Below are 25,139 nucleotides of genomic sequence, written 5' to 3'. Positions count from 1 at the left end.
AAACCTTCTCTTTGGTCTTCCTCTCGCTCTTTTGCCTGGCAGCTCCATCCTCCGCATCCTTCTACCAATATACTCACTCTCTCGCCTCTGGACATGTCCAAACTATCGAAGTCTGCTCTCTCGAATCTTGTCTCCAAAACATCCAGCTTTGGCTGTCCCTCTAATGAGCTCATTTCTAATCCTATCCAACCTGCTCACTCCGAGCGAGAACCTCAACATCTTCATTTCTGCCACCTCCAGTTCAGCTTCCTGTTGTTTCTTCAGTGCTACCGTCTCTAATCCGTACATCATGGCCGGCCTCACCACTGTTTTGTAAACTTTGCCCTTCGTCCTTAGCAGAGACTCTTCTGTCACATAACACACCAATTTGGCACAGTTTTTACGCCGGATGCCCTTCCTGACGCAACCCTCTGCGTTTATCCGGGCTTGGGATCGGCCTACAGATTGCACTGGTTTGTGCCCCCATAGGGCTGCATTTCTTCATGTATTACTAATTCTCTATAAAAGTAAAGAAGACATTACATAAGGCCTGTGTGAATAATCCAAAAATACTGCCCCCTGTCATGTCTGTTCATTACTCTTGAGCAGTTTGTGGCAGGGTGGTTGTGCCTGACATGACTGAGGCGATACAGATGTGAGCTTAAGCTTTGGAACTACAAGAAAAAAGCCTTCTGGGAGATGAAAACTGAGAAAAATGGAATCATATGTTCATTCTGCATTCTTCCAGAAAAGTATAATAACAATTGCAGATGGAGAAGATGTGTCCATCCATTTTCTATGGCGCACATCCTTATCCCAGCTGACTTAGTGCGAGAGCTGTGGTGCACCCTGGATTGATCAGTCACAGGGGCCAACATCTAAATGAACATTCAAACATCCACAATATGGGACAATTTAGAGCCTTTGAGGAGCCCAACTTGCATGTTCGTGGCATGTGGGACAGAGCTGGCATACCTAGAGAAAAAAAAAACTGTGAGGCAGATGTACTAACCACTATGCTGTCTACAAGAACAAGTCTGAACTTAAAAGTTCAATTAAAAGAACTAATAAGACAACCAGACCGAGGAAGGCAAGGTCAATTGTCATTTTAGTGGTTTATATTTCTCGACAGCTGGAAATTTACAACCACATTTGCGAGACTGTTGTACAATTTTGAAAGGACATTCAAGATTAAAGACAACTGGTCAAATCAGTCCATGCTATTGAGTGAATCTGTAGGTTGTAGTAGTGCTAATGTCAATCCAAGAATACCCACCGTCCACTCTTCTGGCAAGACTTTCTGCAATATTTTCCCTGTCTGTGGATAATACCCTATCTATCAATGCCCTATGAGGCAATAACTTATTCTCATCTTTTGCCTTCACATCTCGTTTCAAGTGATCCATATTTGATATTACCTGTACTTTAGATTTATGAAACATCTGAAATATGCACACATGCGCAAAATGGTGGCGAACAACTACAAATACTGAATACTCTTGTCGATGTATTGTTTCTGCAGCCGTGTGTGTGTGTGTGTGTGTGTATGCCATTGATCATTGCAATTTACTGGCATGCAATGACAGGGTAAAACTGATTTGCTTCCGCTGTCGTCGCATTGTGGCGCCGATGTGAGTTTTAACCATATGATCACAAACCAATTTGGATTTGATTTTTAATGCGATTCCATACATTTTTCTTCAAACTTCGCCACTTGGGAGAGGGGAATGTGGAATTGGATCATTCGACCCGTGTAGTGACATAAAACCAATCTTGGCTGAAGGTGTTGGCTTCTATTGGCCGCATTCGAGAAACTCATGAACCTGTGGATCAACTCGCTTTGACCTTTAAATCTCTATAACCGCAAAGCCTCCTTATTTGTCTCTCAAAGTTCTTCCGTTCGCCTCCTGTCAGCCAGTGCTCTAATAAACCAACCGCATGCATAGCCCTCCCGTAGTATTATTGCTGTGATGGGTTCCCGATGAGAGGTGTGAAATAGCTTCTACGTTGGCGTCCGCCGAGTACGCTTCCCTGACACAGAGGCAGCGGTGGAGATTGGTCCTTGTGATAAGAGGAAATGAGGGAAGGTGTGCACATTCCCCCTTACAGGGATAATCCAGTGTGGGTGCGATAGTGGGCAGGTGTGGTAGGAGGCTTACGATAACACCTTCCATTAGACTGAGTTGATAGGGTAGAGATTTTGGTATTTATCTTTTGTTCCCGAAGCAGCCCCTCAACCCCAGACCAAACCTCGACTCCTTGGAGTATCCCATTTTGCAGGACCCCTACCTTCAGATCCTGACGCTAATCCCCCCAGTAAATTGAACGTTTCACCTTGAATGTGAGAAGGAATATACATGATGAATTAATCATTTACAATTTTGGTGATAATGTGGAATTTGGGGCGGCACAGTTGTGCGACAGGTTTGTCACTCTCACTGGTTTGAGGACCGGGATTCAAATCCTGGCTCTGGCTGTGTGCATGTTCTCCCCGTGCCTGCGTGGGTTTTCTCCGGGCTCTCCAATTTCATCCCACGTCCCAAAATCATGCATTAATTGGAGACTCTAAATTGCCCCTTGGTGTGATTGTGAGTGTAGCTGGATGTTTGTCTCTGTGTGCCCTGTGATTGGCTGGCATCTAGTCCAGGGTGTATCCCGGCTCCTGCCCGAAGATAGCTGGGATAGTCTCCAGCACTCCTGCGACCCTTGTGAGGATAAACGGTTCAGATAATGGATGGATGTGGAATTTAATATCCGTATTAAAAAAGTAATCTCATCTTGTCACAGTCAAGTTATTTGTTACATTTGGTTTCTGTATTTCAAAGTCAACGTAACTCAGATCCTTAGCCACACTTGTTTTCTTTAAACAAGGCAAATGATGTTTAATTGATATATGTTGAAATATAAGTTTCTCAGAAAAAAGATTTCATTTCAATGGAGTTCTCTAAGATTGTGAGCTCAATGCAAATATATACATTTATGCTTTCAATGTGGGTGTGCAGCAGCTAGGAAGGTGTGCAAAGACAGGTTATGTAAACCAATAGCCAGGGGGAGGAAAGGAGGTGGGGGTGGGGGGTTCGGGGGTGGGGGGAGTAATCCCGGGATGGTGTGATATGAATTTTAATACTTCAGTCTGGGGAGAAGGAGAGCATTAGTAAAAACTCAAAGTGGTACTCACTCTGTGTCCCCAAGTTCCCTTTAAATTTTTCTTTTTAAACCAATTTCATTATGCTTCTCACTCGTCAGTTGACTTGTGGGAGTGAAGAGACAATACAAACGCATACGAAACAGCACATTAACGGTCTTTTAGAACCAATGGAGCAAACGCAATAAATAAAAGAAGAGCACAACACGGCTATTATGCTGTGGAAACAAGAAAGCTGCAGGGCTTCATCACGGATTAAAGCTCTGCAGGGAGCCATCCAAAGGGAGGAGGAAGAACACTGCTGGTTTTAATGTGAAAAAACTAAAAACAAAACATCAAATGGACACTAGACATTTCTCATATGCCTGCGTAATAATCACACCTACTGCTCCACATACTTGTCAGTTAGCACACAATTAAATAAGAGCTCTAAAGGACAACTCCGTCTTAAATTATATACCAGGATGTTGTGTGTTTTTTTTCATTTCAAGTCAAGAATGAAAAATAAAAAAAGTGTATGACACCCAAATAAACTAAAGACAGTGCACACAGCGGTATATTGGCAAATTACTAATGATTAAAAAAACATTTTTTTTCTTGATTTGTCAACATGCTGCGCATCCCACCGGCACCCCTTATCTGGACGATGGTGCTCTAAGCTAGTATGTGTTTAGAATATTAATAATAAAGGCAATAATCCATGAATATTTTACCTAACATGTTGACTCTCAAATGTTCACTTCGAATCCTTCCACGCATGTGAAATAATGGCACTGAATAAATGCAAGTACGTATGTTTGGACACGTGCTACTCAATCTTTCAAAACATAAAAAATGATATTTTAGTTGAATGACTATAAGACAGCTGTGGGTTCAGTTTGAGAAAGTGTGGTGATGCTGTTACCACCAGGTGCCCTGTGAGCGAACATTGAACAGACCTGGTAGTGCAGGAGTGTGTTCAGTCGCTTCCAGTCGCTTTCTATCTTGGTGGTGATGTCTTCGTCCTGCAGCACCACGCGAGCCATCCGTCCTTGGCGCCACTCTAATGGCACAACAAACACACAATAACCAGTCAATCTGTTCCTGTTCAGATAGATGTATATTTCTGTGTTGCACACCACAGACAGAACCAGTTCACACACGTGCAGGTATACAAGGAAAGATGTCAGCGTATAGGAGAGCATAAACAGTGCTGCAACTCTTGACCTGCCGTTTGTGGGAGTCGCACGTACGTGTATGCAAATAACCGCATGACTCGTAGCTGCCCGCGATACGATCCGGATCGTGTGGGAATCATACCGAGGTCCATGTCGACTGCCCGCGGCCGCTGAGAGTAGGGCATGTTCTTGTAGACAGCATCCAGGATTTTTTCCTTCACTTGGGTGATGGTGTCACAGTTTAGGACTTTGACTGGAATCTCTGGACTGTTCTCGTTGTCCGGGTTCACACAGTTTAAGATCTGGAACAGGGCAGAGAGGAGGCAAAAAAAGACTAAGGAAGAAGTGTGGGATTTAGACCTACAAGTATAAAGTTCAGTCGATAAACTCATTTCATGTTTTTAAATGTATGTTCAACTAACAACCTATAACAGTCTCCACTATAATCAGTTTGCCTTGCAATAAAGCTTTGTAATTATTCACAAATTAAAATATTTGACACAATAAGCATTTTGTCTTTTAATCCAAATGGATTTTGATTGATGAATAAATGTTACTCCTCCTGGAAGCTGTCACCTTAACGTGGTGGAGGGGATTATGTGTCTCACTGATCCTAGGAGCTAGGTTTTCGGGGGCTTCACTCCCCTGCAAGGGTCATCCATGACAAACGACTCCTAGGTGAGGGATCAGAAAAAGCACCGTTGTGAGACTCCTACGATGAAAGACTTAATTGGATCGAGATTTCCCTTGCCCAGACGCGGGTCACGGGGGTCCCCCTCTGTAGCCAGGCTTGGAGGTGAGGCTCGTAGGTGAGTACCTGGTGGCCAGGTCTGTACCCATGGGTTCCGACCGGGCACAGCCCGAGTGGGCAATCTGGGTCCCACTTCCTATGGGCTCAGCACCTAAGCGAAGGGCCGTAGGAGTTGCGTGCAGTCCAAGATGGGTGGTGGCCAAACGCAGGGACCTAGGCGATCAAATCCCCGGCTACAGAAGCTACCTTTAGGGATGTGGAACGTCACCTCTCTGGGAGGGAAGGAGCCCGAGCTGGTGTGTGAGGTCGAGAAGTTCTGACTAGATATAGTTGGACTCACATCAACACACTGCTTGGGTTCTGGTACCAGTCTTCTTGAGAAGGGTTGGTCTCTTTTCAACTCTGGAGTTGCCCACAGTAAGAGGCACTGAGCAGTTGTGGATATCACGAGGGGGAATCAGTGCAACAATGTGTATAGTGAGGATGGGGCGCTACTGACCTTGAATCGGGACGTTGTGAATCGGTGTGAAGAATAATTTAAAGACCTCCTCAATTCCACCAACATGGCTTCCCATGAGGAAGAAGAGTCTGGGTTCTCTGAGGTGGGCTAGCCAATCTCTGGGGTTGAGGTTAGTGAGGTGGTTGAAAAGTTACTCGGTGGCACCGCCCTGGGGCTGGATGAGATTTGCCCCGACTTCCTAAAGGCTCTGGATGTTGTGGGGCTGTCCTGGTTGACATGCCTCTGTGACATCGCATGGACATCGGGGATAATGCCTCTGGTTTGGCAGACTGGGGTGGTGGTCCCCCTTTTTAAAAAAGGGTACAAGAGGGTGTGTTCTAAATATAGTAGGATCACACTCCTTAGCCTCCCCGATAAGGTCTATTTAGGAGGAGAGGAGGGTCCATTCATTCAGGAGGAGGAATGTAGTTTTCGTCCTGGCCGTGGAAGAGTGGACCAGTTCTACACCATCAGCAGGTTTTACATACACAGATTAGTTTAAATGTAGCAATGGGTTTTAGGACACATCCTGAGGTAACACGACTCGCAAGACTATCCCCTTAATTAAATGTGGCTGCATTCAAGCTTTAAAAGTATCTTTTTATAAACTCACTTGCAATGTATTAAACAAATATTTGGGTTTTGTTTAACATTCAAGTTGAAGAGACAACAGGAAGCAGAGCTGGAGGTGGCAGAAATGAAGATGTTGAGGTTCTCGCTCAGAGTGAGTAAGTTGGATAGGATTAGAAATGAGCTCATTAGAGGGACAGCCGAAGTTGGATGTTTTGGAGACAAGGTTCGAGAGAGCAGATTTCGATGTTTGGACATGTCCAGAGGCGAGAGAGTGAGTATGTTGGCAGAAGGGTGCTGAGGATGGAGCTGCCAAGCAAATTAGTGGGAGGAAGACCAAAGAAAAGGTTGATGGATTTTGTGAGGGAAGACATGAGGGCACTTGGTGTTAGAGAGGAAGGAAGATAGGCTGAGATGGAAAAGGATGACACGCTGTGGCAATCTCTAATGGCACAAGCCGAAAGAAAAACAAGTTTAACCTTCAAGCTCATTCCGTAAGAGTGGAATCCTAAAATATCCTTGCTTGAATGGAAACAGGCCAACTACCAAAAACAGATGAGATTTAAAAGGTTATTAAACAAAAAGACAGTATTGTGTGGGGGTGTGTGCCCCCTTTAAGCAGGAAGGGAGGGAGAGAGAGAGAGAGAGAGAGAGAGAGAGAGAGAGAGAGAGAGAGATTGGACGTGTTAATAAGTTTAGCTGTGTTGTATCAGTTAGTGTCAGTTCTGTGTTGGTCCGTAGTCCACAAATAGCATCATTAAATGTGCTTTCTTCCGTAACTAATCAAAATCGAGTGTGTTTTAGTTCGGAACCTACATCACCTTTTTCTTGTTTTTTTCATTTTTTTTATTTTCCAATATTGTGATGTGTGTTGTGTCACACAAATCTGAGGTCAGCTGCAAAAAACTATGCTCTACCGTAGAGGTTCCACAGTAGTTTTGTGTTGTTCACACTAACTACAAAAAAAGACCTATTTCTGTTATTTACTGCTGTGTGAGTGCAGCTTAAGAGCCTGCGAGGTGTCCACCTAGGGGCTTTGTTCTTATTAGCCTCTCCCAGAGAGCACGGCGGCGGCCCGGAGAAACCATTTCCGCTCCCGCCAGTGTACTGAAATCAAATTTCACACCTTCGGCGAAACACCAATTTCCAGCTCTGCTGGGGCATTAGCACATAATGAGGCAAATTTCCAGTCGGGGCAATCACAGCCTTGCCATTTTGTATGCTGCCTCTGGCCGTGATTCGTCCGAGTGTGTGCGCAGTCTAATCTCCTCAGCAAGGCCTGATGTTGAGCCAAATGGGAGCCTATGGGGTAATTAGTTGGTTTTCCTCTCATGAGGGAGGAAATAGCATACCTCAATCTTTTAAAAACTCGGCATATTTTTTTTAACGTATGTGGCACAGGATTAAGGACTGCGAGAATAATTAAAAGTGACATTTTAATTGAGGGCGATGATGAGGTAATCCCCAAATTAAACCATACAAATGTGATTTAAAAGAGCTGCAAGGAATCTTGCAATAGAGATTCCATCAGATTGACCTGATCACTCACCTTTCACCTGGTGATGAGGTCGATCTCAAATCACTGTCCTTGTTTGCGCCATCAGACCCCAAAGCATTATGGGATTGCTTGTTTGGGAACTATGCTACACATTCAGATTTTATTTCCATTGAGAAATCAACAAAAAGTTCTTTTTTGTGCTGTATTCATTTCTATGACACCTCCAACTTTTTTATCCACATGTACGTGGACCTTTAAAAATGTGCATTTTCTTAGCTCGAGGGTCTGAAAAAAACTTGTTTTATGAATGGGAGAGACCGTGATTGAATACTGGATATTTCTTTAACAATTGTGTTTTTTTGTGGAAATAATTTATAAATCATGTCACAAATATTAAAATGACTTGAGTCAAAAGGCTCAGTCTTTCCCATCTTTACAAGAACAGAAAATGGCGTTTTCCCGTTTTTGGCGTTTTCAGATGTTTCCATATCTCTCTTTTTTAGGGAAAAGGCCTCTGTTTATGAGTGGACAAATGTCCAAAAAGGATTTAAAAATGTATTTTGCAAAATATCTGTCGTTGTGTGGAGATGGTTTTTACGGAGGCATGGAAAAGCACAAGACTTATTTTGACCTACCAGCGTTTTGTATTCGATCTGCTGGCGGATGAGCTTGTCCTCGCTCAGAGAGTAGCGGGCCTCTCCAGTAATGGCGTCGATAGGCCCTTTCTCCATCTGCTGCTTGATGGCGCAGTAGAGCATGAACAGCGGTTCGCCGGCACACTCCTGTCAATGCACATAAAGGGAGTGGATAAAAGTGAGCAGGATTCATATACTCCTGGAAAATATGTACATTCATCCATTTTCTGAGCCGCTTATCCTCACAAGGGTTGCAGGAGTGCTGGAACCTATCCCAGCCATTTTGGGGCAGGATGTGAGCTACACCCTGAACTGGTTTCCAGCCAATCGCAGGGCACATAGAAACAAATAAGCATTCGCACTCACAATCACACCTCAGGGAAATTTAGAGTCTCCAATGAATGCATGTTCTGGGGATGTGGGAGGAAACCGGAGTGCCCAGAGAAAACCCACGCAGGCATGGGGAGAACATGCAAACTCCACACAGGCGGGGCCGAGATTTGAACCCTGGCCCTCAGAACTGTGAGGCTAATGCTGTAACCAGTCACGCCACTGTGCCGCCAACACATTCTTACACACATTAAAAAATTAGCGTTAAAGTATATTAATATGTATGGCAGAACGGTGGACGACTGGTTAATACATATGCTTCACAGTTCTGAGGACTCAGGTTAAAAACCGGCCTCCTTTGTGTGACATTTGCATGTTTTTCCTGTGCCTGCCTCGATTTTTCTCTAGGCTGTCTGGTTTCCTCACAAATCCCCAAAACATGCACGGTAGAATAAATGAAGATTCTAAATTGCCTTTAGATGTGAATGTGGATAGTTGTCTATGTGTGCCCTGTGATTGGCTGCCAATCGATTCAGGGTGTACTGTACCCTGCTTCTTGCTCCAAGATAGCTGGGATAAGCTTCAGGACCGCCGTGACCCAAGTGAAGATAAGGGGTACAAAAAATTGATAGCTGGATTCACATTTTGAAGATCGTTCATGAAGACAACATTGAGTAATATGTAGTTCTAAAATGTGGAGCTAAAGGTTTAAATTTGATTTGGGGGGCGTAGCCAACACATGGCCCAGTGATGGACTTGGTATTTGACTTGAGTCACCATACTGTGTAATATTTTTTTTTACATTAGCAATTATTGAGCGACGTGCAGTTGGTTACCTACGTATGTCTGAACCACAAAAATACATATTCCCTTCTGGTAGGCTGCTAGCTAAGCCGTTTTAGAGCGCCTTATCGTCAGGTATGAGTGCACGTATGTCAGGGAGAAATGTAAAAGAGCATGTTAAGTTATATAAGAGGATCTTAAACACCAATCTTCTCAAATCACTTTTTTTTTTAAAGAGCATCTTACAGTTGCATTCACAGGCTTAAAATGATTATTTTTCTTAATCACACAAAAGTGATTAGCATTATTTTCTAAAAAGAACAACGTTATTGCAAAAAGTTGTTAAATTGCATCTCATGAAGAGAGAGTAACATTGCTGGATTTCTCTCAGCCAATCATGAGTAAAAATTAGTTTTATTACTGTAAAAACTTTAGTTTTTAATTAAACAATTTCCCACAGGTATATTGTTGTACTGTTATGAAATAAAATGATCATCCAGAAATACAGGAAGTATATAAAATCTTTTGCACTCCTAGAATAATCCAAATAGGCACTCATACATCCTATTAAATTCTTGTTATTCAGTACAGTCTGCAATTTCCGTGTGTGTGTGTGTGTGTGTGTGTGTTGTGTGGGTGGGTGTTCGCGTGTGTGTGTGAGTGCAGTCCTAACTAACCTTCAGGAACCTGTGCAGAAGGAAGGCGAACCAGTTGGTGAGCATCTTCTCTGCAACCGACTCTGTTCTGTCGTGATAACAAAGGGCACGAAAAGAACAAAACAGAGTTGGTCAGAACTTTTTACAAAAGAAAAGAGATCCATAATTCATCGAAAGGTAGTGGTGGAGCCTCCGGGCGGCTTCCTGTTGTTGGTTGTGAACTTCCTGCAACTTCTGTGCTGGTAGTGGTTGAAAGGAACCAGAGAGGGCATTTGTGTGTGTGTGTGTGTGTGTGTGTGCTTATGCATGGTTGAGCACAGTGAGACATTGCAGCTGTGACAAGTCTCAGCTGTTGAGAGGCAAGCACAGTAAAAGCCAGGTAATGTCTGACCACTGCCAAAAAGTAGCACCCTTGTTCCCCCTGCAACCACCGTTCCCATCCTCGCAGCCCCTTTGACACCCACCCACCAACCTCGCCCCTTCCCAGATACTGGGCTGTTTCCATTTGATTGGCCATGAACAATGTAAAATGGCGTCTTCCACTGTTTTTTTTCTGCAGATACTTGGAGTCACATCTATTTTTGAAAATTGAGATAAAACGGCAGTGAGCACATCTGCCTCAAAATCAGACGGTTCTGGGTTTGAATCTCTGTGTGAAGATTGTGTCTTCTCCCTTTTGTTTGTGCTGGTTTTCTGTAGGCATACCGGTTTCCTCCTAAATTCCAAAAACATGCATGTCAGGTTCGCTAGAGAGTCGAAAGTACCCAAAAGTGTGGCAGGGACTTGGTACTTAAAATATTTTCCATTTTTAGGCCAATTTTTATGACGGTACTATGCAAAGGCATTGTTGAAGATGTACATTGTGGATTTCTTTATTGTCATTTTTTTGCAAAATACAGATAAAACATTTTCAGCCCATTTTTTTATTCAATGTAAAATATTAAAGTTTTCCAATTTTTACATTTCAGAGGACATATTACGGTACAATGAATTTTTTGATTGCTTCTATACTGTATAGTTAGCTGGCCCTTCAAATAGGAATTTAAACAACCAGTACAACCAGCTCTTTTGTCGGCTGCCGTGTTTGTGAGGACACCATTATTAATTTCATTCTTAATAAGCTGAATGTGACAAAAACTGGCGCCACGGTGGAACAGCTGGAGAGTGTTGGCCTCAGAGCTCTGAGGACTGGGGTTCGAATCCCGGCTCCACCTGTGTGGAGTTTGCCTTTCTCCCAGTACTTGTATGGGTTTTCTCCTCCCACATCCCAAAACATGCATTCATTCTAAATTCCCCCCAGGTGTCATTATGAGTGTGGCTGTTGTCTGTCAATATTGCCCTGCGATTGGCTGGCAACCAGTTCAGGTTGCAGCCCGCCTCCTGCCCGATGACAGCTGGGATAGGCTCAGCAGGCCCGAAACCCTCATGAGGATAATCTGTTTAGGAAATGGATAGATGGAGGGTACTCTCATTTAAAGTAAAGTTGCTGGTGGCTGCTTTTTCTTTTTTTTTCTTCTTCAAATCTTCAACCAATCTCTTCCACCAAACCACCCACACTCCCCATATCGCCCTGCTCCCATCCCCCGTCTTGACTAGCATGAGACTTCAACGTGTCGGAATTTAATGGAATCCATTAGGCATTTTAATAAGCTCAGCAAGTCCAAAGACGGAAGTCAAATAAAAGCTTTTGTGCGGGTGCTTTGCCGACTCCTTAAGACTGTATTTTTACTTTTAAATTTTGGGAATTGGGGGCAAACAAACTTTGTTCTTCACCTTCTCTTCTTCCTCTACTTCCCATTAATTGACTTTCATTAATGAACATCCAGATTTCATTATCCAGCGCAGCACTCGAGAGTTGTCCCACACACTCCTGTCTATTCTAATAGCAGCTTGGGTGCAGTGAGTATATTGGGGAAGGGGGGGCATCCCCTCCGTGAAACTAATGAAACAATGCTCTTGAAATTAATAACATTGTACTCCATTGCTCTGCATGGGCGGGAAACCTCATTACAAAAATGCTGAGGAGAAAAAAAATGATGTTAAAGGACTCTGGGTGATTGAGCAGTGTTCTGTGATTCCATTAAAATAACATTACGCTGGGTAAAACTGCAAAATTACTCAGGGTGGAATTTTCTATCCCGTAATGTTCTTCAAATGGAGTCGTAGCAATAACTGCAAAAAGGATTCTTCTGGGAACAGATTAGAAACTCTTTCGCTAATTGTGCAAACAAAGTAATCCATGTGCAAATTACAGTGCTGATGAACATTTACTGATTTCAATTCGAGCCCTCTTTCCTCAAGCATGGTGGATTGGGCATAAAATACAGATAAGTCTGTCATTATAAGCGTTATGTCAACTTATCGTTTTGATAAAGAAAATGATTGCCTTTCCGGACTCGATAAAATTGTCTTGGGTGTGGTATGCTGGCATGTGGATTGGTTGGACGGCTAGTGGGCTCATTGAACCCTGGTGGAGCGGTACACTCTTTCTGATGTCCAATATTCCAAAGGCTTGCTGCACGTGCAAGGTGTGGATTCACACTTGGGTGAAAGTCAACTATTTATTTGTGAGCTAGCCAGTTAAGAAGCTTAGTAAAGAATTAGAAGCAGTTGACAACAGTGAATATCAAATTATCAAGATGGAGGTCCGTCATCTATTCAGCACACGAGATGGGGTTATAGCTATCCATCAATCCATCCATCCATTTTCTTTCCCGCTTATCCTCACGAGGGTCGCAGAGAGTGCTGGAGCCTATCCAAGCTGTCAAAGGGCAGGAGGCGGGGTAAACCCTGAACTGGTTGCCAGCCAATCGCAGGGCACATAGAGACAAACAATCGCACTCACAATCACACCTACTGGCAATTTAGGGTGTCCAATTAATGTTGCATGTTTTTGGGATGTGGGAGGGAACCCACGCAGGCACGGGGAGAACATGCAAACTCCACACAGGCAGGTCCAGGATTGAACCCGGGACCTCAGAATTGTGAGGCCAACGTTTTACCAGCTGAGCCACTGTGCCGCCTGGTCATATCTATGTCTATTTAAAAAAATGCTTCATTAAAAACAACTTATAAAGCAGTACAAACAAGATCACTGTCACCTACGAACTCCGTCGGGAGCAGCCATATTTACGTCATGCATAATTTACATTGAGACAGCTTTTCCCGGCTCTATTCCGAATGACAGTTCACGCGGTGAAAATGTACTTCTAATTGGTTTGGCAAAATAAATATTCTGCACCCGTAAAACCGGATGAAATTCCAATTCGGCTTGTTTATTATGACTGATGTGTTTATCTGGAGCATTTTAATTTGGTTTGGGTTTCCATGCCGATTATAAATGGAATAGATGGTTCCATCCCGGCTCGTCTGGAGTCTGGAAAGAAAATCTTGTGCTAAATGTTTTTATTCTTTATTCTTTACTTCAGACACAGAAGGATCAATATCAGAGAGGAAAAAAACCCCAAAACAAAACAAATAAATCGAGAAACAAGAAAGAAAATTGCTATAATAATAATAACCATAATATTGGTCATTTCAGAATAATCATTTATAGCGATAGTTTTTGGGGAAATATATTGTCTTCAAAAATGTTTTGTGTCAGGCGTAAATACAGCCATTTTTGTCATTTTGATGTACTATTAAAATCAGGCTAGCGTCAGATGAGCACTGGTTCTGGACAATTGTGTAGGGATGAAGGAGGTCGATAAATGTGTGTCTGGAGCCAAGCCAATGAGGGATTTATACGTCATCAAACAAAGACAAACAAAGCCTAAATACCAAACATAGTAAGCCACATCACCTTTAGCAGACAACAAAGAAAGATGTTTTATTTCATTTCACCTTTGGCCCCAAAAAACTATGCAGAAAGCCACATGGACCTGATTTCAATTAAAAAATTGAATGAAAAAAGGAGAAAATGCACATAATGTATCTGCAGTGATGGCTCTATTAAAGCTGAGCGTGTAAACTGATAGAAGCATGCCTATTCTATTAAAGAGGAGATAGCACATCAGCAATTAAACACTCAATTGTGAACAAATACTATCAGGAGCTCATCAGCCACGCGAGTGTGTGAGCGCCATCTGTAAGAAGGTGTGTTGAAGTAGAGAGGCAGGCAGCGGTGTGCTGCCAACACTAATAATGGTTGCAGGAAAAGTTTACGAAAGGGTTTTTCAAACTCAGAATTGCCAAATGAACTGTTAGTCTTTAAAGGACAAATGATCAACAAGAGATTTTATATTTAATAACTGCAAAGATCAGAGAACAAAACTGACTGGAATATTGGGATACGTCAAGTCATAATTTTTGGTTCTTGATTATCATTTTCAAAATATTCAACATTTTCTGGATGAAGATCAACCTGTCTAACATATCTCTGGAGTCCGGAGACTTGTCCAAAGTCACTACGACAACAAGCACACCTGCGTGGTAAGTTTGGATAAAACATCAAATTTCATGCTTTTTAATGATTTAATTTTTTTTCTGTGGGCCACATTATAGTTATGGTTTGCCTCAGATGGCTGTTATGACTGAAACCATAAAAATCTTCAATCGCCTCATTATATTTACACATGAAAATGATGAGCTAGTTTTGGAATCAGAAATCAAGGTTAATGTGTTTTTCAACTACTGTTGATGTTTGGTAAGTCAAAAATGCTTGCAATATATCCATGTTATCATTTATGATATGACAAATTGAAATTTTTGTACAGATTTGATCAAGAATCATGGAAGTCAATACATGTGATCCGCCTTCCCGGGCCACATAAAAACATGTAGTGGGCCGGATCTGGTCCCCGGACCTTGAGTTTGACACCTGTAATTTAAAATAACGGTACTGTACTAGGTGTTTTAGGCTGCAACAATAAGTATAAATCAATAAATTTGTACTGTCCAGTACAGCACTCAAATTTGAATTTGCAAATTTATGGTTAGTCAAAGTGACTTTTTGACTTAACAACGGGGGATTGGGGCAATTACTTTACTACAGAGGCTCAAAAAGGTTTGGATTTTTTTTTGGGGTTGTCTCTGAGAGATATTAAAATTGAAAAGAAATCAGATGGGGCAAATACTTTTTCACAGCACTGTATCAAATGCGCTACACAAATAAATTTAGCTTGGCTTTTGGGTTGCTAAAATGTGTCTTTTATGGTCATAACTGCAAATGTTTGGAGATGAGTCAACAAGGCTTGAAAAGTACACCATCCCAACTGTGAAACAGGGAGGTGGATTGCTGATGTTTTGGTAGGGGGTGAGCTCAATGACCCATTTTATACAAAAAATAGTAGAGGTCAATTTGTATTTATCACCTCAGAAGCTGCACATTGGACACACTTGGACTTCACAACATCACAATGATCAAAAGCACAAGGTCAAGTCGACCCTTCAGTGGCTACAGCAGAAAAAAGTGAAGGTTCTGGAGTAGCAATCACAGCTTCCTGATCTCAATATCATTGTGCCGCTCTGCAGGGATTTCAAATATGCACTTCATGTCGGCCAATCCAATAATTTCGGAGAACTGGAGGCTTTTTGTCAAAAAGAATGGGCAGATTTACTACCTCAGAAAATGAGGAGCCTCACCCAACCACTGTTACAAAAAATAGAAAGCTGTCATTGATGCTTAAGCAATGCACAGTACTAAAACTTAAAGGTCAAGTGTCATCCCTATAAACATTCTAAAATAGATAGTGAAATGAAAAATGCATATAACATTATTCACTTTGATGTCTGCATGAAAAAATTTATATGAGCGGAGAGCACATCATCCATGCGGAAAGTTGCGGAAGTGTCATTCGACATCCAAGTGGCCACCATATTGGCTGCATCTCCTGTCCGTGACGTCACCCCGGACATTCGCCATTGAAATCACGCGGTGGACCCTCGTACGGGACACGCCCATTCTGACACGGAAGCTCTTTTCAAAGAAGAGAACATCGCACAACTGAGTGAAGTTACCGGGGCAATATTACCCGATTGTTTCAAGCCACATTCAGATGATATGCGATCTTGGCCAAACCGCATCCCCGTCTGATCCACTTCCGCGGCGGAGATGAGCTATTGTGGCCCGGCGCCGCGACGAGCCACCCCGGCCGACAAGGCGGTGGCCGGCTCGGCCTTATCGACATTTTTCACGACGAACCGGGTCTCTTGCAAACTTATGAAGGGTAATTCCATCCTCCCGAGTGTCCAAGCGAGCTGGCATTTTGGCTTACACGAAGGAACAACGAGCTACCTTCCCAGAGGTAAAACTAATAGAAACAAACGAGTCCACTTGAGGGTGATCCTGTCATGTACGTCACTTCCTGCTTCTTCTCGAAAACAAATCCCTCGAGAGGGTTTTCATGGTGGGAGTTACAAAAAGCTGTATACGTCAGAATCATGTTTTGTGGTGAAAAAAACGCATGGATCCAGTCGGCTGCCATTTTTTCATTAATAACATACTAAAAATCATGCATTGCATGACAGTGGCCCTTCAAGGGTTACCCTCCACCCTTCTCAAAAAAGGCATTTTCTCTGTCGATCGTGTCTTTTATCATTTAGACATGCCGTGCAAATCAAAATGTGATGACGCAAGCAGAAACCGGGTCCGGCGCTGCCTGACTGGATAAACGAGCACGCATTTGGATTAGCCTCAAGATGCTAGTCGGCGTTAACGCCACTAGCCTCATATAGCAACTCAAACTTTGCAGCTTATAAAATAATTTTGTGCCACCTCTGAGCCTTTAACGAGATTTTTGGACACCCCACATAAAAACATTATTTTATATTATTATATATATTACTACATTATATTTTCATACTTACAAACATTATACATATTTTAGAAATGACCACCTTACTTTATTGCTAAAGGTCAATGGGAGATCTTACTGAAGGGAGCGGTAATATTAGCGTTTTGTCATGGGAGCGTCAACTCACAAATATTCACACACAAACACCTTGGTAACATATATTAAAAATAGCTGTGAGCATATCTTCCAAATATATGAAAAAGAGTTCATTAACATTATGTTGTGATTTTCTTCCACTCTTTTTTTTTTTTTTTTTTCAAGCTACCATCAAACAAGTAGCTCCATGCACGCATTGCACTAGATTAGGCCCAAAGAAGCCAAGGCGCACACAGCAGGAACAGCAGTGGGTGTCTAAAAAGACCAAATGATTTTTATTTTTTTTTTAATGACTGCGATACGGAATCAACCTAAAAGCTTACTTTCAGGTCACTTATGCTGATCAAAATGATTTTTATTTACTAGTGCCAGAACAGTGCCATGGTGGACAACTGGTTAGCACATCTGCCTCACAGTTCTGAGGACCGGGGTTAAAATCCCACCCCCGCCAGTGTTGAGATTGCATGCTCTCCCCGTGCCCGTGTGGCTTTTCTCCGGGTACTAGGGGGTCCTTCCACATCCCAAAAACATGCATCATAGATCAATTGAAGAGTCTAAATTGCCGGTAGGTGTGAATTTGAATCAGGTGGTTGTGTCTATGTGCTCTGCGATTGGCTGGCAACCAGTTGAGAGAGAGCACCCTCTCTTACTCAAAGATAACTGGGATGGGACTGCAGTATGCATGAGACCCTTGTGAGGATATGCAGGGTAGAAAATGGATGGATGGATAGTTCCAGAATAAAGAACATTTTTTGGGACAAAAGTCAATACTATATTAGCTATTTTAATGTCTTTATTTTTCTTTGTTTTCCTTGATTTCCGTGATTTTAATACATTATCATCTTACTTGTCACTAATGTATTGTCTGGCAGTTATATTCTGTGTCTTGGTAGTTAAATAAATAAAAAGTTTTGAAATACATGAAAAATCATTTGTTAATAATGATTTTAATCAATATAATCAAACAAATATGAGCGTTCATCTGAGATGTCACGCCGAAAGAAACTTACTTACTTTTACCGGCGGCACGGTGGTGCTACTGGTTAAAGCGTTGGCCTCAGTTCTGAGGACCAGAGTTGATAGATTTTGAGTAGTCTTGAGAGCACAAAATTTGCTTGGATGTCTAAAAAAAACAAGTCATCTAATGCACTGTTTTCTAGAACTTACATGCGTTCTCTGTTTAAAGATTGTAACATTTAGGGACTGCTTGTTTACAAACTAGGACCATGATTGATTTCGATTGCTAGGATAAGGATAAAGGATAAGATTTCTGTTGCTTAATACCAGAAAATTGAGGATTATGTGTTACGGTCATTTGTCTTTGTTTTATTATACAAACATTGTCCACAAAAGCACAAGAGAGCTCCTTCAACAATATAAATGGAGTCTGTGGTAATGGTGAGGACAAGGCACCACTCAGGCTTGTCTAATCGCTAATCTGCGGCAATCTTAAAAAAACAGATAGAAAAAAAGAAAGAAAAAACTATATATATATATATATATATATATATATATATATATATATATATATAAACTAAAAGGCCCTCCAGGAAGCGTACAAGGATTGTGAAGTGCTGTGTTCCTAATAAGAGCCAATCATAAAAACGGAGGGATGGGGTGAGGTCCCGCTGTCATATGAAATAACAGCTTAATCCAGGTCCACTTGTCACCGTGTGTCTTTTACACCTCTTTCTTCTTTTCCCCCCCGTTTATTTAGCAGACTGCCAATGTGGCCTTTTCAAACAGAGACGCTTTAAGGAGCATTACCATCAGAATGAAGGTGCTTGAAAGCTGAGCAGCTGCCTTGCCCTTCAGGGCACGACACTGGTTTCAACTCAAAAAGAGGGGGAATATTCCAAGAATTGAATAAAAACTTCTATATCGAACAATGATTGAGAGTGTCACTTCATCAGCTCACACAATCTGTCAGAAGTCGAGCAAATCTTTACTATTCATTCATCCACCCATCCATTTTCTGAGCCGCTTATCCTCACAAGGATTACAGGAGTGCTGGAGGCTACCCCAGCTACCTTCAGGCAGGAGGCGGGGTACACGCTGAATTGGTTGCCAGCCCCTGGCAGGGTACGTAGAAACAGACAACCAGGCACACTCACAATCACGCTCAAATTAATGCATCTTTTTGGGTTGTGGTGGAGGGGACAGGAGTTGAAGGACTCGAGTGCCCAAAGAAAACCCCGGAAACCATGCAACCACCACTGGGATTTTGAACCTTGGTCCTCAGAACTGTGAGGCAGACACTTGAACCGGTTGCCCACCCTTCCCCCGTCTACTCTTGATTCTTCTTCTTTTCCTTTCGGCTTGTCCCGTTGGGGGTTGCCACAGCGTGTCATCTTTTGCCATCTTAGCGTATCTCCTGCATCTTCCTCTCTAAGCCCAACTGCCCTCATGTCTTTCCTCACCACATCCATAAACCTTCTCTTTGGTCTTCCTCTCGCTCTTTTGCCTGGGAGCTCCATCCCCAGCATCCTTCTACCAATATACTCACTCTCTCGCCTCTGAACATGTCCAAACCATCGAAGTCTGCTCTCTCGAATCTTGTCTCCAAAACATCCAGCTTTGGCTGTCCCTCTAATGAGCTCATTTCTAATCCTATCCAACCTGGTCACTCCGAGCGAGAACCTCAACATCTTCATTTCTGCCACCTCCAGTTCAGATTCCTGTTGTTTCTTCAGTGCCACCGTCTCTAATCCGTACATCATGGCCGGCCTCACCACTGTTTTGTAAACTTTGCCCTTCATCCTAGCAGACACTCTTCTGTCACATAACACACCAGACACCTTTCGCCAGCTGTTCCAACCTGCTTGGACCCGTTTCTTCACTTCCTGACCACACTCTCCATTGCTCTGTATTGTTGACCCCAAGTATTTGAAGTCGTCCACCCTCGCTATCTCTTCTCCCTGTAGCCTCACTCTTCCCCCTCCACTTTTCTCATTCACGCACATATATTCTGTTTTACTTCGGCTAATCTTCATTCCTCTCCTTTCCAGTGCATGTCTCCATCCGTCTACTCTTGATTGAACTTATATTTATACTTAAGAAGCCAGTTAAAAATGGTATACGCAGAGTAAATTACCTTCAGGAATCTCCTATGCCATAATTCATCCGAACAATTTATGTAGTTATATTATATAGTGGGGGCGGCACTGTTGAACAGCTGGTAAAGCGTGGGCCTCACAGTTCTGAGGACCCGGGTTCGATCTCGGCCCCCGCCTGTGTGGAGTTTGTATGTTCTCCCTGTGGCTGAGTGGGTTTTCTCTGGGCACTCTGGTTTTCTCCCACATCCCAAAAACACCCAACATTAATTGGACACTCTAAATTGCCCCTAGGTGTGATTGTGAATGTTAATGGTTGCTGGTTTCTATGTGCCCTGTGATTGGCTGGCAACCAGTTCTGGGTGTACCCTGCCTCCTGCCCGTTGACAGCTGGGATAGGCTCCAGCATTCCCGTGACCCTCGTGAGGATAAGTGGGTAAGAAAATGGATGGATGGATTATACAGTGATAAACATAATTTTATATTTTCATGATCGCTAAGGATGTGAAAATGTTATCTGCCTGTAAAGCTAACATTAGCTTTGTGATAACGATAGTAACGCCTGATGGAATATGCCTTTTCCATTATTTGGTATTTGAAAAACTGTTGGGGGAAAAAAAAAACAAGGTTAACCACAGGTCAACTACTTTCCTTAGTTGTTGTCATTTCAAAATTATGTTTCTGTTTCACCTGATCAGATATGTAAATGACATCGTAAAGATGCACTCTTCAGTACGTTTCCGAGTGCACTTTTTGTGTCAGACCTATTTGAAAAGCTGCAGGGCTGCAAAAGTGCTGATGACACAAAGAAACAAGAACCTTGGAGGTGTTTAAAGTTTTAGCAAAGGCATCGCTTCCTCTTGAAAACAATGTGCACCGGAGACCTGAAGTGGAGTGGGTGTGAGGGGTGGGCGAAGAAATCAAGTTGAACCACTTGTGAATGTTTCATAAGGAGCTGAAGCCCGGAGGATAAGTGAAGCTGACATTGAGAGCGAGGCCATGGCACAAGACGGAATGCGGAATTATGTGGACAATTTAGATGTTTTCTGCTAGTGGATGAAGCGCGTAGCGTTTAGCTTGCTGTACGCCAATGACTAATGACTTGAGGGAGGGAATCTTGACTGAGTTCTACTCACTATAAAACATGTAACAACATACAGCTTCCATCAGCAGTTATGGATTCTTGAGCACAGATGTGTTCATGCACTGAGACATAAAAGAAATACCGCGACCGTACCGCAAATTGCCTCTTCAGCAACAAGAACTTTTTTTCAACAAATTCCTTTGTTCGCGGGTATTTTGTTAGAGTAAGCAGTGCAGATCAGCAGGGACACAATCTGAACTACGAAAGCCACCAAAAAATATCCCCAATAATCCAATCATTCAGACATATACGGTAATCATATCATATATTGTACGTGTGATAACATTTATAAAATTGATAAATAAACTCTGATGTTTGGTCATGAACAGTAAAATTGTATTAACCTCCCAATCGCAAACATAGACCAAAATGGAGAAGAGAAACCGCAGAAGTTTACCTAAAATGAGGCCAAACCATTTTAGCAGGCCCCTCCCAGCATTCATTTCAAGTTCAAGCACGCCGCCCTACCTGCGCAGCAGCAGCTTGGGGTGGTTCTTGCTCTCCAGGTTGCGGTCGATCAGGTCCGATAGAAGGTGCTTGAGCACGTCTGTGGCGTACTCCAGGCGTCCCTGCAAGGCCGTCATGATGAGCGAGGCCACGTTGCCGCGGTCCCTCATGGAGAAGGAGCGCTGCATCTCCAGAGTTCGGATGAAGGTCAGCAGAAACACTTTGTTGTTGATGAGCTGACCAAAGAGCTTCAGGGCCTTCTCCACATTCTGCTGGCCATTGCCTGATACCTAAATAGAAATGACTGATTAGCCCCACATTTAACCAGAATTATACACAAGTAGCCATTATTATTGAGAACGATGGAACTGAGATGTCTTTGGTTATTAAGTGATTCAACTTTCAACCTAACCTTGAGGTTTTTTTTTTTTTTTTTTTTGTCCTGAGCCACAAAATCTACTTCGGTTTCAGTCCATGCAGGCATACGGTGCCACTTACGATGCTTGTGTTGGGTAACTGAGAAGTTCTTAATCAATTATTGACCAGTCTATTAAGGTGTACCGCGCCCTGATCCAGCAGACAAATGTCAAATAAGTTGAAAAGTAAGACGATCTCAGTGACGACATTCAATCTATAGTGTTGGGGTTGTTCTGAAAAGAAAAACCTTTCTTACTGGCACTTGGAAGTTAAACTTAACCGGGTTTTTGTCCAGGACTGTTTCCACAAGACTTTTGATTCATTCAATAAATATGTGGTTGTTCGGGCTTTTTCACAAAACTCCACAGGACTGTAAAAACATCTCAAAATAGCCACTGCTGATCTTTAAGCTCTCGTTGTCTTTCAAAGCAAGAAACCAATTGATTTTGAGATATCTTGAGTGTAACTCAACAATGATTTCAATTTGAGGGATATTGGTAGATATTGGTGTTTATAGGAATGTTTTGTTTCATTATATTTAGATATTATTTATGTGCTTATTGATAAGCTCTATGCTACGGCTGCAAGAGTATAGGCCTGTCATGACTAACTACTACAGTATAACGACTTTTCATTCGATAAATAAAATGGACACGATAGTTTTTCCGGACTTAATTGTCATAGCTGTGATGAGTTGGTGTACGGATCACACCGAGAGCCGACAAGAGTTGGACGATTAGGTCATTAGCAGCTAGTGGGACTCATGGAACGCTGCCGGACCGGTTCACTCTTGCCAGTGTTGGCGTCGTCCAATACTCCACAGCCAACTTCAGCGCACACAACAGAGATTCTGTACTGAAGGGAAAGTAAACCGTTTGTTGTCTCTAGCTAACAAGCTAGCCTCCAAGCTAACAACCGCTAGTGAGTTGAAGTAAACTGTTTATTCTCCCGTGGTGACATCAGCTATTCGTGCCACGTCGTTGGTTCCCAATTAACGCAACAAACGAGGCCGGATTTGAACCCGGGTCTTTAGTCTTGTGAGGCAGATGTGCGAACCAGTTGTGGAGTGTGCCGCTGAAAAGCATACCATCTTGAAAAATTATCGTGACAGGCCTTGAAGATATAGCTGATGGGCCAATGTGATGTTATCCTGTTCTGCTGGGGAGTCACATTTCAGAATGGGAATAGCGATTGAAGATGAATTTGCTGCTAACCTTTACTCTTCTCTTGAAAGTTACACTACGGTGGATTGTAAAGGACAATTTCCACCCCCTGAGTTTGCTTTGTCTCCACGTTGTTACCTCCAGCTCTCTGAGGACGGGATGATCCTCAATGCCAGGGAAGAGCACCCTCATGGCGTAGGTCCTGTAGTCCAGATGCGGAATGCCTGCTCTGTCCAGGTCGCTGGTGAGCTCATTGATGTCTGTCTGCAGCTCGGCAAAGGCTTTTTGTTCAAGGCGGAAGAAAAAGGAAACAATGCTAGTTAGACCAATGTAGGAAAGAGCTATGCTCTAATCCCCGAGCATCAAATATGAGAGTCATTCTTATCTTCACAGTGTTCGCTGCCACTATGAATAAGCGGACTGTAAAAGCCCAAGGTAGTCTTCACTTCAGAGAAACTCAATATTTCACATTTGAGCCTCAGCAAAAAACGTGGCACATGACCCCCTCCTACACTTTTACACTTAGCATTCTCACACAATTTTTATCTTTGGAGCCAGTAAATTGGCCCCAGCAGTGTGTGGATCATCTCAGCATGAGGCTGCAGGTGAGTTTCGACTAATTGGCTCCATCCTGACTCCTGTCTCCTGTTCAGTACCCCCGCCCCCACCCCTACGTCTCAGCTTCCTCACCCTTGGGGAGGCCCCCTTAATTCTCCCTTGTCCGAAAACTACCATGGGAGCGGCAGGATCCCTTCGTGTAGTCTCTCTAATTCCCTGCGGCTGGGGTGCCCATCTAAATCCAGGCTGCAGGCAACCACACTGCACCTTTTATTGGCAAAAATGTTAATCCTCTGCCTTTCCAAGGCTGTTGAATCTCTCATAAATGTGCCCATTCAAGATGTTTTGTGAAAGTTGAGTACAACTTTGGAAAGACTTTGGAAGACAGTTTTACACAGGATGTACCTCACTCTGAACAAGAAGATGATTTAGTTGATCTATAGTGTAAATTTGACGTCAGGTGTCGCCAAAACACTTTACTTCCCCAAAAATATACAGTAGAGCCTTTATAATTTGAAGGTAATGCGTGCCTTTGGGAGTCTTTTCCACTTTAAAGACTTAAAGAGGATATCCACGCTACACTATCCCACTTGTCCGTAGAAGTAGTTGGATTGTACAGTTTCTTTGTGGAGGGTGGAGCAAGACACATTGCTGTGCATTGATTATCTGATTGTCCCATTCTGCGGTGAAAGGAAAATAGGATTATGTCAAATTAATTTTATTGTTTTGATTCTTTGTGTGACATGCCATCACACTTTTTATCACTGTGACTGATATTGGTTGCATTTATTTCGCTGTGCTGCAAAGAAAGCCGAATCCAAATTTCGTGACCCCAATAGTACTGTAGTGACGTGTAGACCACTTGAGGAAAGTACTTAAGATTGGATTTGGCAAAAAGTCAAACACTTACTGTATATCTTACTGTTTCACAAATGAAATATAATATATCCATATATGGTTATGAATAGGTAGAGGTGGGTCTGCATTGAGGGATCCGCGCTGAGCCCCGTCCTGTTTGCGGTAATAATGGATAGGCTGACATATGAGGTTAGACTGAAATCCCCTCGGACCATGATGTTTGCAGATGTTATTGTGATCTCCAGTGAAAGCAGGAAGCAGGCGGAGGAACAATTAGAAAGATGGAGACACACACTGGAAAGGAGAGGAATGAAGATTAGCCGAAGCAAAACAGAATATATGTGCATGAATGTGAGCTGTGGAGGAGGAGTGAAGCTCCAGGGAGAAGAGATAGCGAGGATGGACGTCTTCAAATACTTGGGGTCAACAATACAGAGCAATGGAGAGTGTGGTATATACTATATAATATAACTACATAAATTGTTCAGATGAATTATGGCATAGGAGATTCCTGAAGGTAATTTACTCTGCGTATACCATTTTTAACTGGCTTCTTAAGTATAAATATAAGTTCAATCAAGAGTAGACGGATGGAGACATGCACTG

At 42.7% G+C, this 25,139-nt stretch overlaps 1 protein-coding gene across 1 annotated transcript in view; it reads right to left on the bottom strand.

Moving 5' to 3' along the window:
- plxna2 (plexin A2) overlaps positions 1–25,139 on the bottom strand; it is a 339,402-nt gene that overhangs the window by 8,452 nt on the left and 305,811 nt on the right. Inside the window, exons 25-30 of the mRNA XM_061839724.1 lie at positions 23,256–23,398; positions 21,559–21,827; positions 10,025–10,091; positions 8,235–8,381; positions 4,424–4,583; positions 4,063–4,166 (exon numbers count right to left, since the gene is read on the bottom strand). Coding sequence (XP_061695708.1) covers positions 4,063–4,166; positions 4,424–4,583; positions 8,235–8,381; positions 10,025–10,091; positions 21,559–21,827; positions 23,256–23,398 — 890 coding nt within the window. The remainder of the gene's footprint in view (positions 1–4,062; positions 4,167–4,423; positions 4,584–8,234; positions 8,382–10,024; positions 10,092–21,558; positions 21,828–23,255; positions 23,399–25,139) is intronic.

This window comes from Syngnathoides biaculeatus, chromosome 2 (assembly GCF_019802595.1).
Source record: "Syngnathoides biaculeatus isolate LvHL_M chromosome 2, ASM1980259v1, whole genome shotgun sequence".
Taxonomy (NCBI): Eukaryota; Metazoa; Chordata; class Actinopteri; order Syngnathiformes; family Syngnathidae; genus Syngnathoides; species Syngnathoides biaculeatus.
The sequence above is the reverse complement of the archived record's forward strand: the minus strand, read 5'-3'. Positions and strand labels throughout refer to the sequence as shown.